General features: G+C 60.0%; 1 protein-coding gene across 9 annotated transcripts in view; it reads left to right on the top strand.

Moving 5' to 3' along the window:
- Window positions 1-15,750, top strand: part of IQSEC1 (IQ motif and Sec7 domain ArfGEF 1) — a 297,408-nt gene that overhangs the window by 154,912 nt on the left and 126,746 nt on the right. For 6 of the 9 annotated variants that reach the window (XM_051852615.3, XR_016214995.1, XM_089306547.1 and 3 more), the window contains one exon: window positions 1,826-1,870. The exons of 2 other annotated variants lie outside the window; for them this stretch is intronic. In XM_051852615.3, coding sequence (XP_051708575.1) covers window positions 1,826-1,870 — 45 coding nt within the window. Of the gene's footprint in view, window positions 1-1,825; window positions 1,871-6,734; window positions 6,875-15,750 lie in introns of those variants that run through there. One more of the 9 variants, XM_089306548.1, reaches the window with a different exon arrangement.

Consider the following 15,750-nt stretch of genomic DNA (forward strand, 5'->3'; position numbering starts at 1 on the left):
CCAGGCACACAAGGGCCGAGCGCGGGCGCGTGCCGAGCAGGGGCCCTGTACCTCCAAGGAAGGCCTTGAGTGCGGGGGAGGGAGGCACCCAGGCAGCTGTTGGCGTGGGGTGGGAGTGCCCTGCTGGAAGGCAGTGTGGCACTGGAGCAGAGGTGTTCGCTCTGCAGGGGTGGGGGTGTCGCCTAGCATGGCAGGTGCTCCCTGGTGGGCGGGGACGGGCTGTGTTGGAGGAGCCTGGCTCAGGTTCCAAAGACATTGGACAGGGGGCCCATCCTCTGCTGCCTGCCCAGGCACATTCGTGGGGAGCTGGATGGGAAGTGGAGTAGCCGAGACTGGTGGACTGGCGTCTATATGGGGTGCTGGCGTTGCAGACAGTGGGTGAACAGGCTGTGCCACCACGGCGGCACCAGGCCCCTGTTTCCTGAAAGTTGTTTTGTTATGTTAGGTGCCCCATGACAGAAACATTGTTGGGAGTCTTGGGTTACAGATGGAGAAACAGATACACGGTGGTGGAGGGACTTGCATTAGATCCCATGGCCGGTCCCTGGTGGAGCGGGATTTGGTCCAGGTCCCATGGCCGGCTTGTGGTGGAGCGGGATTTGGTCCAGGTCCCATGGCCAGTACGTGGTAGGGCGGGATTTGGTCCAGGTCCTGTGGCCGGTCTGTGGTGGAGCGGGATTTGGTCCAGGAACCGTGGCCAGTACATGGTGGGGCGGGATTTGGTCCAGGAACCGTGGCCGGTCCATGGTAAAGCAGGATTTGGTCCAGGTCCCGTGGCCGGTCCGTGGTAGAGCGGGATTTGGTCCAGGTCCTGTGGCTGGTCCGTGGTGGGGCTGGATTTGGTCCAGGTCCTGTGGCTGGTCCATGGTGGAGCAGGATTTGGTCCAGGTCCCGTGGCCGGTCCGTGGTAGAGCGGGATTTGGTCCAGGTCCCGTGGCTGGTCCGTGGTGGGGCGGGATTTGGTCCAGGTCCCGTGGCCGGTCCGTGGTGGAGCGGGATTTGGTCCAGGTCCCGTGGCCGGTCCGTGGTGGGGCAGGATTTGGTCCAGGTCCCGTGGCTGGTCCATGGTGGAACAGGATTTGGTCCAGGTCCTGTGGCTGGTCTGTGGTGGAGCAGGATTTGGTCCAGGTCCCGTGGCTGGTCCGTGGTGGGGCGGGATTTGATCCAGGTCCCGTGGCTGGTCCATGGTGGAGCAGGATTTGGTCCAGGTCCCGTGGCCGGTCCATGGTGGAGCAGGATTTGGTCCAGGTCCCGTGGCTGGTCTGTGGTGGAGCGGGATTTGGTCCAGGTCCCGTGGCTGGTCCGTGGTGGAGCAGGATTTGGTCCAGGTCCCGCTGGCTCCAGGGCCCCACCCCAGATCTGGAGCTGGAGGCCCAGACTCCTGGCAGAGCATCCGGTCTCCTGGCTTCTCCAGCGTGCAGGCCGGGTAGACCCGAGCCCCCGGGTCTGTCTGAGGAAGCTCCTGGTGCAGGCCTCGGGGAAGGGAGCAAGGTGGGCTTGGGCAGAGTCTCCCGGGTTGAAATCCTGGCCCAGGCTCGGGCCCACGGTGCCTCCCCTGCCTGACCCTAAGTTCGCCCATGTGAGCAGGGAGCTGTGGAGTTGTGGGACTTGACGTTGCATGGACCCCTTGTGACTGGACCCCTGAACTGTTGCAAGCCAGGCTGGCTCTCGGCTGACCCGTCGGAGGGAGCGAAAGCACATGGTTTCTTGTGTGTGTTGGGGGGAGGGGGGCCAGGGCCACTCACCTGCCCGGGCCATGTCCTGGCCCCCATGGGGATTGCTGTGTGTGGAGCATGTTGGTGACCTGTCTCATTTTCCACCCCAGGAGCTCCTTGGAGACCGGAAGCAGCCTCTCCACTGAGTGCTACAGGTACTGTCTCGCTGCCACCCACACTTTCCATCTGCACACAGGGGGGCCCCAAGAGGCCATGGGGGAAATTAACCTCGCCTCCACATGGCCCTGAAATTCCCCCAAGGACCAGAAATACCACTGCTGCGTCCCTCGAGAGTGGCTGCTGCTTGCGCTGGTTCCCCCAAATCAGGGCTCAGCCTGGACTCCCCCAGTGACCGGGCTTAGCCGAGGCCCCACCCCCACCCCCGCAGCGTGAGGCTGCAGCTGGCAGTTCCCATGACGACCAAGGCCACAGCCCAGGAGAGAAGCCCAGGAGATCTGTCGGTTTGCAGTTGGCGCGCGTGGACGCTGAGGGTCTCCCCTTCCGTGTGTTTTGTACCTGGACCTTCCCGTCACATGTCTTCCAAAAAAAAAAGCATCCTCTGTCTTTACAAAAGGGACTGGAGATGGTGCCACAGAGCAGGGTTCCCGGGTCAGGAGTCAGCAGCGCCACACTCCCTGGCTCACGGCCAGGACAAGTGACAGGCAGCCAGGGCGGGGTGCGCAGCTGGCAGGGCCGTGTCTGGAGTCGCTGTGTGAATGAGTGGGAGGGGACCAGATGGCGACCTGTTTGGAGGATGGGAGATGAGTCCCTTGCAGGACAGGTGAGGACCGTGAGGGTGGGCGTGGCTAGGGCAAGCACAGGGGCTGGAGGCAGCAAGAGCCGAGTCCACTTCCGAGCTTGGCATCTCAGAGGGGCTTTTGCAGAGGCTGGGGAGTGGTGAGCTGGTTGCTGGAGACACCAGGCAGGGGCTGGGCCCTGAGGCCAGGATTGCAGTAGGTGTGGTACAGGAGCGAGATGTTGTAGTGACCAGCGAGGTGGTCTCCTGGGCCCTGCTTCTCTGAGCCTGCTGGGAGCTGGGCAGCACTTCAGGATGTGCCCCTAGAGGACAGAGAACTGAGCTGTGCACACAGGTACATGCACACGTAGGCACACACGTATGCCTCGTCCTCTGTGTGCACACTCAGTACTCCACCCACACACAGTGAGAGCCAGGCTGGGCACACACATGCATGCACACACAGGCACACACGTGTGCCTTGTCCTCTGTGTGCACACTCAGCACCCTACCCACACACAGTGAGAGCCAGGCTGGGCACACACATGCATGCACACACAGGCACACACGTGTGCCTTGTCCTCTGTGTGCACACTCAGCACCCCACCCACACACAGTGAGAGCCAGGCTGTGCACACACATGCATGCACACGCAGGCCCACATCACACTCAGCACTCCACCCCCATACAGTAAGAAGAGCAGCTAGTTTCCCAAAGCTGGTAATTCTCGCAGTGCCCAGCGAGACAGCAGTGTTGTGGGCCACTGTACAGGAATCGCTTGCTTGGGACCTGAGGCTGGGGAGGCCGTGCAGGGACTGAAGCGTTCGGGCGCCGTGGTGAGGGAACTGCCTGGTTCTGCAGCGCTGTCTGCCTGTGCGTGCACGCCTCCTACGGTCACTGCAGTTACACACGCACATGCAAGGGTCAGGGGCGTTCGCACACCCAGTGCTCCCTGGCAGTGTCTCCAGCCCAGGCTCCCCGCCTGGCCTCAGATGTGCCTGTGGCCACGCTCCCACGTCGGCCCCCACTTAGCTGCACACTCACACTCACATCCGTGCTCAGGCGCCCCACTAGGCTGGTGTGAGGTCCCTGCAGGTCTGTGGGTACGTGGCAGAACTGGCCGGGCCTCGGAGAGGAAGGTTCTGGAAGCTCCTGAAGGCAGTCGGGCCACTGGCTTCTCTGCATTCCACTCCCAGTGCTGACAGCGGCGTGTTCCCACCTGCACTGTCCACTCTGTGGCTGGCCAGTCACGCGGCCTGCTAGGGCCGGACCGGGAAAGCTCTGGACTGGAGGCAGAGTGGCCAGGCGCTTTGTCCCAGGGCTGAACCGAGTCTCCTGACTGCTCAGCTCGTCACCAAAGCCCAGCCCACTTCTCACCAGGCCAGGCAGAGCAGTGTGTGCAGTGGCAGCACTTGACCTTGAAGCCAGAGGCCCAGCACGTCTCTCCATGGGGCTCTACCCTCTCCCTCCCAGTGTTCAGCCACTATTTCCTGAGCACGTGTGGGTATCGGGCTCTCGGGACACCGTAGTCGGCCGTGTGGCTGCCTTTGTAGAGCCTCTGTGTCCAGAGAGGGGACGGGCAACAAAGGGGCCAGGCCACTGGCTTTGTAATCTCAAGTGTCCGGTGGGGATAATGGCTATGAGACAAGGGAGTTGGGGGAAGGGACTGGAGGCTGGCGGGAGGCTGGCTGGGAAGGCTTCTCGGAGGAGGCGCCATTCAGCCAGAGACTAGCAGGAGGGCAGGATGAAGAGCATCCAGTGTCCCTGGTGCGAACAGCTAGTGCAAAGGGCCTGAGGTGGGGGTGGGCGTGGCATGTTTGAGGCAGGTGCTCAGTGGGATGAGCCCCACCCTGTCAGCTCCTGTCTCCTGCCCCTCACAGCCGCCCCCCTGGACACAGGCAGAAGCAGGCCCCTTTGTTTCCATTTCTGAGGTCTGGAGATCAGAAGTGCTGGTGCCGGACTCAGGGCTCCCGCCCAGGCCTCTCCCAACACCACCACCACCGCCACCGCCACTGTTCTGTGCAGGGGCGGCCCCGGCGTCCCTGCTGTGTGTGAACCTCTAACTCCAGCGGAGGAAGTGCCCAGTGGCCAGGCCCGGCCGGCCCCCACCGAGAGCCTAGAGGCCCTAGCCGCAGCCTGGGAACTCAGAAACAAAGCTTCCAGCCAGTGACGGCCGCCTCTCAAAGGCACAGCCGGCTTCCTCTGCCACGGGCGTGAGAGGGAAGCTAATGTCCTTGTCCCAGAGCGGGGAGGCGGGGCGGCATGTCAGGGCAGCTGGCCCAGCCTGCGCCACCTTGGCAAGCAGGCTCCTCACCGATGGCAGATGGCCGCTGTCACCTCCTTCTCGGCCCGCCCTGTGGCCATCAGCCCCGTTATCTACTGGGGTGTCCTGTGTGTATCCTGGGCCGGCTGCTTCCCAGGGAAAGCAGTTACTCCGGGAGCCTCATGCTGGGCCACGGCGTCCTTGGCCTTGGGGCTGACCTGTGCCTTGTAGGATGCTTAGCAGCATCTGAGTGTCCCTCAATGCCCGTAGCACCCGCTCCTCAGCTGTGACAACTGAAACTTTCTCCAGACATTGTCAGATGTCCCCTGTTGGGGGGGGGGGCAGCGGGGGTTGACAAAGCCTCCTCCGGCTGAGGACTGGTGCTCTAGGAGCTTGCTAATAACAAACTGAGTAAATCCCTCCTGGGGGAGGTGACGTTGCAGGATCAGGCCCCTGGGTCCCCGCCCAGCCCCTGCAAGCCGGGCAGTTGTACTCGGGGCGTGCGGCACCTGCTCCAGGCTGACGTCCCTGGGACGTCGCCCCTGCAGGCTGGTGGCTCCTGGGCTCTGCGTGCACCTCTGGGGGTGGGGTCTGTTCTGAGCCTCTGTTTCTACATCTGCAGGCAATGGGGGATGGCGAGGTCGGAGCAGGCAAGGGGCCCAGGGAAGCAGAAGCCTCGGGCTCAAAGGTCCCCCATTCACTGTCCCGGGCCCATGCTTCCTTCCTTCAACAAGGGACAGCTGGGTGCCTGGTGTGCACTGGGCAGGCACAGGAGAGCCCTGGCGCTGCTTGTGGTTGGGGTATAGGGAGTCAGCCAGGAGACTGACAACTAAACAGGATCTATCTGCAGGCTCCAGGGTCCTGGGGACAAACCTGAGTGGTGCACTGAGAGAGGGGTTGGGGCTGGCAGCCAGAGGAGGCTCTGAGGAGGCATTGGGGCCTTCTGGGGGACCTCTGGCTCCTGGGAGGCTTGGGGGACCAGAGGAAGCCAAGTGGCCAGGGTGACTTGGAGAGGCCTGGCCACAGGCCTGGCCTTGATGTGTCGGGTATGGAGTGTCAGTGCTGTGTTCAGGTCCCTGGGGCTGCTGTGTGGGGAGTGGGCTGTAGGGTGGTCACAGTGGAAGTGGAGGCCAGGCCGGGAGGAAAGGGGAGTGGCAGACAGAGGCTGGGCCCAGCGGATTTGCTCCTGATTTGTGACCACTGGAGTCACCCTTTCACCCAGAGTCCCCCACCCCCCTCCTCAAGCCCCCACTCCCAGCCCAACACTGTCCCTGGCCAGCCACAGCCCCTCGGCCCGGCCACGCCCCTCCCGCCCGCCCTCATCAGCGCTCACGACAGGCGTCTCCGCCGGCAGCCAATGAGTGGCTGTCATCGCGCTTCCATTTCAGATTTTATCAATGTGTCCCGTCGCCCAGGCAACGGCGCCGGGCGGCCCTGTCCGTCTTTTTTCCCTCCTGCCTTTCAGAGCGGAGCAGCCCCCACCCCAAGCACCACGTGGCTGCGTGTTGAGTGTCCCCACTCGGGCTGAGCCCAGATTCCGCCAGCCGTGACCAGAGGCCAGTGTTTGTCCCTCACCCCGACCCCTCCCTACCTGCTCCCCGCGGGTCTTCCCCAGTCTCAGCGTCTCCAGCCAAGCAGGCAGTGGACGGTTGCCTGGTCAGGTGCTGGCCGGACCACAGGAAGCCTGGGGGCCTGCTTGGAAGAACAGCTTTGCAGAGCGGCCGTCAGGCACTGAAGCAGCCAGGGCCCCCCAGGATGATGCTCCGGGAGCCCCCCCAACTGCACACAGCCAGAGCTGCCTCCGTTTGCCCCAGGGGCCCCCAGCGGAGTCCCCAGAAGCACCAGCCACCAGAGACAGCAGCAGCGTGAGCCTGCCCGGGCGAGCCACAGACGAGAGTTGCTGGGCTTTTGTGTTCGCTGTTCTTTGTATTGGAGGCGTGTACTGTACAAGCCGCGCCGGGCAGAGCCAGCCCATGTGAGTGGGGGCCTCCGGGGCAGGGCCCGGGCGGGCTGGAACTGCCAGCCCCTCTCTGCGTCTCCACGGAGACACTGCAGCGGTTCGGCTGCAGACCCAAAGGTGAAAATGCTCAAGTTCAAGGCCTTTTGCCTGGATTATTGGCAGTTCCTATGCTTGCAGCCACTGCACGGGGCCTATAAAAGGTAAGCAGACCCTCTGGGGAGGCCTGGGACCTGGAATCGCTGGGAGACGTCCACCCTGAGCCTGCCCAGGGCCAGGGCTTCCTCAGCTGTGCACGTGAGCTCTGCCACGGGCCAGGAACAGCGGCATTCACCACGGTTTACTTTGCAACTCCACCTCGCTGCACCGTCGCGTCCTCCTAGCCCGGCCTGGGAGCTCCTGCAAAGATGTGTCGTGCTGTGTTGCGATCTCCTGCTGCACGGTCAGCCCCGGAGCGGCCTGGCTCCCTAGTAGGCCGGCCTCCCAGGACGGTGGCCACACAGGTCCAGAGGTGCCTGGCTGGCTCGGCCGCCACGTGGTCCCTTGGCATCACCGGCTGCTGCGGCCAACAGGTCCCAGGCACGGGTGTGGGAGGACAGAGTGGCAGATGCTTGGTCAGGAGGGTGGGAGGCTGGAGTCCAAGTCCCTTTCCTCACTGGCGGGCTCTGGGCAGGTCGCTGTCCCTCTCTGAGCCCCAGTTTGCCAGTGTTTAGCAATCTGGCCCTGATGACACTTAGTGGGACTCGGGGACTGCTCCCTGAGATGACCTGGGCTATGAACACCCAGAGAGGAAGCCGTGTGTGTGTGTGTGTGAGAGAGAGAGAGAACGAGTATGTGAGTATGTGCATGTGTGTGTGTGTAAGAATGGGAGTCTGTGTGTTCGTGAATGTGTAGCAGTATGTGAGTGTGTGTATGAGTCTCTGAGGGAGTGTGAGTGTGTGTGTGTATATGTGAGTCTTTGAGGGAGTGTGCATGAGTGTGTGAGTGTGTGAATCCAGGAGTGTTTGTATGTAGGAGTGTGTGTGAGTGTGTCTGTGTGTACCTGAACATGTGAGTCCGGGAGTATTTGAGTGTGTGTGAGTGTGTCTGAGTGTACCTGAGCATGTGAGTCTGGGAGTATTTGAGTGTGTGTGAGTGTGTCTGTGTGTACCTGAGCATGTGAGTCTGGGAGTATTTGAGTGTGTGTAGGAGTGTGTGAGTGTGTATGAGTGTACCTGAGTGTGTGAATCCAGGAGTATTTGAGTGTGTATAGGAGTGTGTGTGAGTGTGTCTGAATGTACCTGAGCGTGTGAGTCCAGGAGTATTTGAGTGTGTGTAGGAGTGTGTGAGTGTGTATAAGTGTACCTGAGCGTGTGAGTACGGGAGTATTTGAGTGTGTGTGAGTGTGTATGAGTGTACCTGAGCATGTGAGTCTGGGAGTATTTGAGTGTGTGTAGGAGTGTGTGAGTGTGTATGAGTGTACCTGAGTGTGTGAATCCAGGAGTATTTGAGTGTGTATAGGAGTGTGTGTGAGTGTGTCTGAATGTACCTGAGCGTGTGAGTCCGGGAGTATTTGAGTATGTGTAGGAGTGTGTGAGTGTGTATAAGTGTACCTGAGCGTGTGAGTACGGGAGTATTTGAGTGTGTGTGAGTGTGTATGAGTGTACCTGAGCGTGTGAGTCCGGGGGTATTTGAATGTGTGTGAGTGTGTGTGAGTGTGTCTGAGTGTACCTGAGCATGTGAGTTCAGGACTATTTGAGTGTGTGTAGGAGTGTGTCTGAGTGTGTCTGAGTGTACCTGAGCATGTGAGTCCAGGAGTATTTGAGTGTGTGTGAGTGTGTATGAGTGTACCTGAGCGTGTGAGTCCGGGACTATTTGAGTGTGTGTAGGAGTGTGTGAGTGTGTATGAATGTACCTGAGCGTGTGAGTCCAGGGGTATTTGAGTGTGTGTGAGTGTGCATGAGTGTGTGTGAGTGTACCTGAGCGTGTGAGTCCAGGGGTATTTGAGTGTGTGTGAGTGTGCGTGAGTGTGTGCGGGGCCCCCCACACTTTGGTCAGGCAGCCCCGCGTGTCGGCCAGCAGGAGGGCATCTGGGGCCTCTGCTGTGGCCGCCTGCGTGGTGCTTCCTACACGGCTGAGGGGAGACGCGTCCTGATTGCACGCTCTGCGGAGCCCGCAGCCATTAGCATGCGAGGCTGTGGGAAAGTGTGGGCGCCTCCCCTTTCTCCTCCAGTGTGGGGGTGGGGGCCCAGAGGGTCTCACGGCAGGCAGAACAAGGTTGGCCCTGCTCCTGGGCCGGTGCCAGGGAGAGAGGCCTGGCCTGCATCTGATTAGCACCAGGCCATCGGAGGGGTGCGGCAGCGGGAAGCCCTCAGCCCCAGGCGTGGTGGGCAAGGCTTTACGGCTCCACCCCGTCCCCGGGAGCTGGTCCGTGTGGCGCCCCATGTGCGCGTGTGCTGGGCACATGAAAGCGCTCCTGGCTGCTTAGTTACCATGTTTGCCATGGGGCAGGGGATGCTCTGTGTCCCCGATTGTCATTGTCACCCCTGCCGTAGAAGAGGCGGTGCAGCCCCTCTTGCAGGTCAAGGGGCCCAAGGTGGCCACGGGATTCGAACACAAGTCTTTCTTGTTCCAAATCGGAATCTGCTGAGTGTTTGTAGATGTCAGGGTCCTAGGGTGGGCAGGGGCCAATGGCTCAGCTGGATGGGCGGGAGTCATGGTCAGAGCCTTGACAGAGGAGCAGGGCTGGGTGTGAGGGCTTCACGAAGGAGGTAACACACCAGGTGGGGAAGTCCCGGAGTCTCCTGGGCCCGGGGGAGAGGATGTGTGCCCCAGGCTGTGGGGAACTACAGGGCTGGAAAGGCAGGGCTGGCTGTCTTAGGGTGATGGTGAGAGGCTGGGAAGCTGAGGGGCACCCGCGCTGGGGTCCAGCACCAGGACTTAGCAGTGGAGGGGGGGGCTACTCTGGGGGTCATGTGGTTCAAGAGGGAGAGGCTTGGCTCAACCTCAAGCCCCCAGTGTGGCCCAAAGACAAATGGGATGCAGTCCTTCGGGCGCTCCCAACCCACAACGGAAAGGACCCGTGGATGAGTTGAGACAATTAAGAATGGGCAACAAACAGAAGTGGCTCAAATGTCCCAACAGCATGAGAGAAGCCATATGGGAGAAATCAAGGAAGGCTTCCTGCAGGAGGAGGCGTCTGACTCGAGACCTGGATGTAGAGTGGAATTTTTTCCAGACTGGGAAGGGCAGTGTTAAGTGGAGGTCAAGCGGGGACAGAACTCGAGAGGTTGGACGGGGGCTGGCAGGTCTGTGTCAGGGGCTGAGGCTGGGGAGGAAGGCGGGTGGGTGAGGGGAAGTTGCTGAGCACGGGCTCTGTGTGGGAGGCTCTCTCCCAGGCATCCACCTGTGTACCACTCCCGGGAAGTGTGGACATGATTATCTCATGTTCCAAGTGCAGGAACGGAGCACAGGGAAGAGAGCCGGGCGGTGGTGCAACTGGGGTTCCATCGGGCTGCCCAGCTGCGAAGGCCGTGTGCTGCGGGCTGATGTCAGCCAGGTGGGTGAGGACGCCAGCTCTGGGGTCACAGGTCACCCAGGCGGGGAGCTTAGCCAGGTCGTTTCCCGCCATGCCTCCAACGCTCCCTTGTAAAATGGGGGCAGCAAGATGCTAAGTCTGCCTCTCTGGGCTGTGAGGGGACTAGTGCTTAGTGCGGTGCGCGTAGTAGGGCCTTAGCTTGCCAGGAAGGCGCTGCATGAACTGCACACAGTAGGGCCTTTTCACACGGCCGCCGTCCTCCACGCAGCCGCTCCAGGGAAGGACTGCGCGCGGAGCCGCATGGCGTGTTGCCCGATGCTGTATTCGCTTGTTTAAAACAGCAGCCCCCAAAGTAAAGAGGATGCAAAGGGTGTTTGGCAGACAATGCATAATTAACCACTTCTAAACACAGGGTGTGCCAGGCTCCCTTGAAGCTGTTAATTATTCTTCATTAGTGATCTTAAATTAATGTAAAATAATCCTGGCGCTCGGCCAGGGGCGGGGGCTGGGGAGGAGCCGAGCTGCTTATCTCAGCCAGCAAAGGAGGAGATGTGTCCCAGGGGCACCTCCAAGCCCGGCCAGCTCCGCAGCCATTGTGCGGGGCAGCGGATGCCCCCCATGCCCGACAGACCTCGGGCTGCTGTTGATCAAGGGCAAGTTCAAGTGTGGCGATCTCGTAGAGTGGAGTATGCCCATCACCAGCTTCAGAAATTTGGGGGAGACAGCCTGGCGGTCTCCCTGCCAGTCACATCCATGCCCCTCCCCCAGGGCTAGACCTCAGCAAGACCCCCTGTGTGTTTCTACACTTGATCTTAGCCAAAAGGCCATGAAGCGACCCCATCCTCGTGTGTTTCTGTTTCCTGTGCATATTTGCATAACTTTGCTAACACACACACACACACAAAAAAACTACTTTAAACTTTGGATCCGTGATGCTACCATGTACAACCTGCTTTTAAACATTTTTTAAGGGGCTGGCGTTGTGTTGTTGCAGATAAAGCCGCTGCCTGCAGTGCTGGCATCCCACACGGGTGCCTGTTCGAGTCTCAGCTGCTCCACTTCTGATCCAGCTCCCTGCTAATGCACCTGGGAGGGCAGCAGAGGATGGTCCAAGTGCTTAGGACCCTGCATCCATGTGGGAGATCTGGAGGAAGCTCCAAGCTCCTGCCTTTTGCCTGGGCCAGTCCCGGCCATTGTGGCCATCTAGGGAGTGAACCAGCAAAGGGAAGATCTCTCTCACACACACAAAATTCACTGGATGCATTTTTTTGACAGGTGGAGTTATAGACAGTGAGAGAGAGAGACAGAGAGAAAGGTCTTCCTTCCGTTGCTTCACCCCTCAAATGGCTGCTGCAGCTGGCGCACTGCTGATCTGAAGCCAGGAGCCAGGTTCTTCCTCCTGGTCTCCCATGCACTTAGGCCATCCTCCACTGCACTCCCTGGCCACAGCAGAGAGCCAGACTGGAAGAGGGGCAACCAGGACAGAACCGGTGCCCCAACCGGGACTAGAACCCGGTGTGCCAGCATCGCAGGCGGAGGATTAGCCTAGTGAGCTGCGGTGCCTTCCCACTGGATACATTTTGAAGCACTGTTCAGCAGCTGGAAGCACATTCCCAGTGTGGTGCAGCCGCCTCCACCACCATCCTGAGTTTTCTCTTTCCCCACACTGATGCACCAACCCCACAGAGCACCAACTCCCAGCTTCTGCCCCCAGCCCCTGGCACCACCATTCTTCCTGTCTCTTCAAATCTGACTACCTGTAGGCGGAATCTGACAGTCTCTGTCCTTTTGCAACTGACCTGTGTCACCGCACATGACGTCTCTGATCCCTTTCCTTTGCAAAGCTGGATACTATTCCTTTGTGTGGAGCAGCTGCGCTGTGCCTTTGCCGTCATCTGCCAGTGGCCACGTGGGCTTCTCCTCCCCGGGGCTGATGTGAGTGGTGTTGCTGTGTACATGCCCCGTAAGGATGCTCTTGCTGTTTTGCTCCCGTGTTTCACAGGCAGGACGTCTCCCTGGGGCTGCAAACACTTCTCACTTTCTCACTTCTGCGTGTGCGCCATAGCTCATTGTGCAGGCGTGGCCCCGTGGGAACGGCTGTGTTCCCATTGGTGTGTATCCAAGTGGCTTCCCATTTTCCAGGGTTCCAGACAAGACTGCTGTGAGCCTCCTTGTCCGTGTGTCCAGCGAGTGTAGGTACCTGTGTGGGATTGTGCCAGGGTGGATAGGAGTTTTTCTGACTTTCCTGGGAACCCACTGTCTGCTGTGGCCACGACAGTGTGTGCCCTTGCCCTCACTGGGAGAGAGCCCTCTGTCTTGCAGTCTCAGTAACAGACACTTGCAAGGTAAACAAAGGCAGAAAGCGAGATCTAGGGGACACCTGAGGGTGCTTCAGAAGGTGTGGGGACTGTTTAGTTCCAGGTCTCTGTGGGAAGGGGCTTGCAATGGTGATGGGAGCCCCGCCCGCAAGCTGACTTCCCAGCCTCGCCTCTGCATGGGCTGGGGATGCGCTGTCGGGTTTCCGATGGAGGATCCCAGCTGTCAACTTCCCTGCTGAAGGGCACGTTTCCCAGCCTGCTTCTGCTGGCAGTAACCCAGCGCTGGAAAACCCGAGACACAGGGCAGAGAGACTCCCTTCGGAGGGAGCTCCCACAGCACGGGCAAAGTGAGCTCAGAGAACAGGGGGCCAAGGCCACTGGACCAGCCAGGCCTCCGAGGCTCCACCAAGGCCCCCCGGGCGTCTCTTCCCCGGCCTCTGCTCTCTGGGCTGGGGAGGTCCGGTCCAGTCGAGTGGCTCTGGGGCATCTTGGGGACCTGTGGGGACGGTGAGTGCAGGTCTCATTGGGAATGGAATCTGGCTGGCTGCTTTGCTGGTATTACAGCTAGTGTTCACTTTTATTATTTCTCATGGGAAATCTCCGTTAATCCTCACAACAGCCCTAGGAAACAGAGACTGATTTCCTCCCAAATGCAGAGACAAGGAGGCTGTGGCCAGAGAGGCCGAGTGACCTGCTTGAGTTCACAGAGGTGGAATCTGGTGCAGCCGCCCTGGCCTGGCCCCGCCACGCCGTGCTGCCTGCTGTGTTAGGCACACTTGTCCCCACCGTCGCTATGACTGCACAGCAGTGGCTCCGGGACTTCGTGGATTTCCCTGTAGATCTGCAGTTAAGCAGCAGCTGAGGCTCCTTGAAGCCTGGGGCCTGGATGCCTAGAAAGCCCTCCCTCCCTCCCTCCTCACCTCGCAGGTGGGCGGCCAGGGGGGACCATACCTGGGGCTGTCAATGGAAATGCCTTCCCCAGGGCCGCCTCCTGTGGCCTGGGCTTCCTCACCCCGTGGCAGCTGGGATCCCAGCGTGAGCGGCCCGAGAGGGAGACAGGTGTTGGAAGTCGCACAGCCCACACCTGCTAGGTTGTTGTCCCTGGGGTGTGGAATTCAGCTTTCCACCTGCCCAGCAGGAGCGGCAAGGTTCTGGCAGAAGTTATAACCACTTTAGGAATAGAATCTGCCCCAGGGATCAGAGCAAATCACTGCTTCACTCTGCCCCCAGTTTCCTGGGCTGCAGTGGGGTGAGGAAGAGGACCCGCAGGCATCAGGGTGCCTGGGCATAGTTGGCACTCACTGAGGGCTGGGTTTCCTTTTTCTTAATGGAGTTAAGTTCAAGCAGAGTATGGTATTCAAGAAATGGGCAACAGGTTCACCTTGGCATGGAGGAAGGGGTCCGTAGTGCTGTGGAGCAGAGAAGGGTCTCGAGGGGTGAGGAGGATTTTCCTAGGGCGTGGAGGACACACAGCCTTCTCCATGGCAGAGGGGTGCATGGGATGTGAGGCTGGTTCAGTGTGAGCAGCTCACTGGTAGGGCTTTGGTTACTATGCCCCTGGAGCGGCCCCTCGGGGATCAGCAGGAAGCAGAAGTAGATTAGAAACCCGGGCAGCTGGAGTGCCCACTCTGCCTCCCCAGCTTACAGCTGGGAACAGAGGCCGCCCCCGGAGGCCTCAGCCTTGTGCTTCCACTCAAGCTGTAAAATCTCAGGGAAGAGTTTGATTGGTTGAATTGGGCCAGGCCCCACCCTGTGGCTGTCAGTGAGAGGAACAGGAAGCAGGGAGTAGGAAGGAGCCTCCCCAGAACCCAAGGGTTTCCACTGCAGATGCGGGCTTCTGAATTCCAGGTTTTGTGAGGGAGAGGCCGGTCGCTGGTGGGCGTGGAGGGTGGTTAGGAAGATGTCTGTGCTGGGCCGTGCAGCGTGGCCTGTTTTCCCTGTGAGTGTGTCCTGTAAATCAGAACCAGAGTGTGGCTCTGGAGGGAGGGACGGAGGGAAATACACATGAGGGGCAGTTTGCCGGATTGTCAGGGGCGTTGGGAGCTTGTCTTCGGCAGAGTCAACTCAGTGAAGGATTAAGCAGGACGCACCTGGGGCCAGGTGTCTTGTGCCCTGGTTAAGCTGCTGCTCGGGATGCCTGCATCTATATTGGAGTGTCTGGGTTCACGTCCCATCCAGCGTCCTCCTGGTGTGCACCCTGGGAGGCAGCAGACGGCGCCTCAAGTGCTTGGGGACCTGCCACCTGTGTGGGAGCCCAAGATGGAGCCTGGGCTTGTGTGGGCATTTGGAGAGTGAACCAGCAGATAGAACATCTCTAGGCTCTTTGCCTTTGGAGTAAATTAAAAGAAATAAATAGGCTTTAAAGGATAAAAAAGAACCAAGCCTGCGGAGTCGAATGGAGCTTGAGTTTAGAGAGAGGATGGAGCTGGGACCAAGTCCACTCGGCCTCCTTTGGCTCATCCTTGCCAGACTCACCCCTCTGCCATTTAACACGGGCATCACAGATGCCAATGGCCCGTGGTCTGGTCCAGTCTTCGGCTCTCGCCTCTCTTCCTTCCCTGGCAGCCATCTGTGTCAACAGGGTCCCTCTGGTGGCAAACGGGCAGGGGACGTGGTGTTCAGTTTGTGGAGGTTTGACTCAAGCGAACTTTCTGGCTGAGCAAAGACACTCCTACTTTCTCCCTGCTGGACACTTTGGCCTTTGGTAACTGCTGGCTTTAGCAGGTGCAAAGACTTCACTCTGACTGGCTGCCAGCCCCTCACGTGTTTCTTGGCAGCTTTGGGTAGGACTGGGCAGCTGCCTGGGGATGACTGTGCCACCCTGAAGGGGCTCCCAGAACCCAGTGACAGAGCGGGAGGGGGCTGGCTGTGTATGCTTGCCAACTGGGCCCTGCTGTCAGGGGCTGCTGTGGGCTAGGCTGGGGCCCCCGAGTCTTGTATGTTGATGTCCTGACCCCCACTGCTGCACAGTGTGGCCTTCTTTGGAAATATGGTCTCTAGAGGGGTGAGGAAGGTGAAATGGTCAGGGTGGACCTAACCCCATCTGGTTGGCATAGGATACAAAGGGGAGAGTGGGCTGTGGGTGCAAGCAGAGACCGTGCAGGATGGTTCACTTCCTGTGTCAGAGATCCGGGCAAACACTACTCTGGGTGTGTCCACGGTGAGCCTTTGGGTCTGTGGACTGGCAGAGAGGTGGCCCTCCTGCATGCAGGGGAGGCCCAGCCTGCCTGCCTAGGGGACTCCT

The sequence above is a fragment of the Oryctolagus cuniculus genome, chromosome 10 (assembly GCF_051225735.1).
Source record: "Oryctolagus cuniculus isolate XC-2025 breed Fujian yellow rabbit chromosome 10, ASM5122573v1, whole genome shotgun sequence".
Taxonomy (NCBI): Eukaryota; Metazoa; Chordata; class Mammalia; order Lagomorpha; family Leporidae; genus Oryctolagus; species Oryctolagus cuniculus.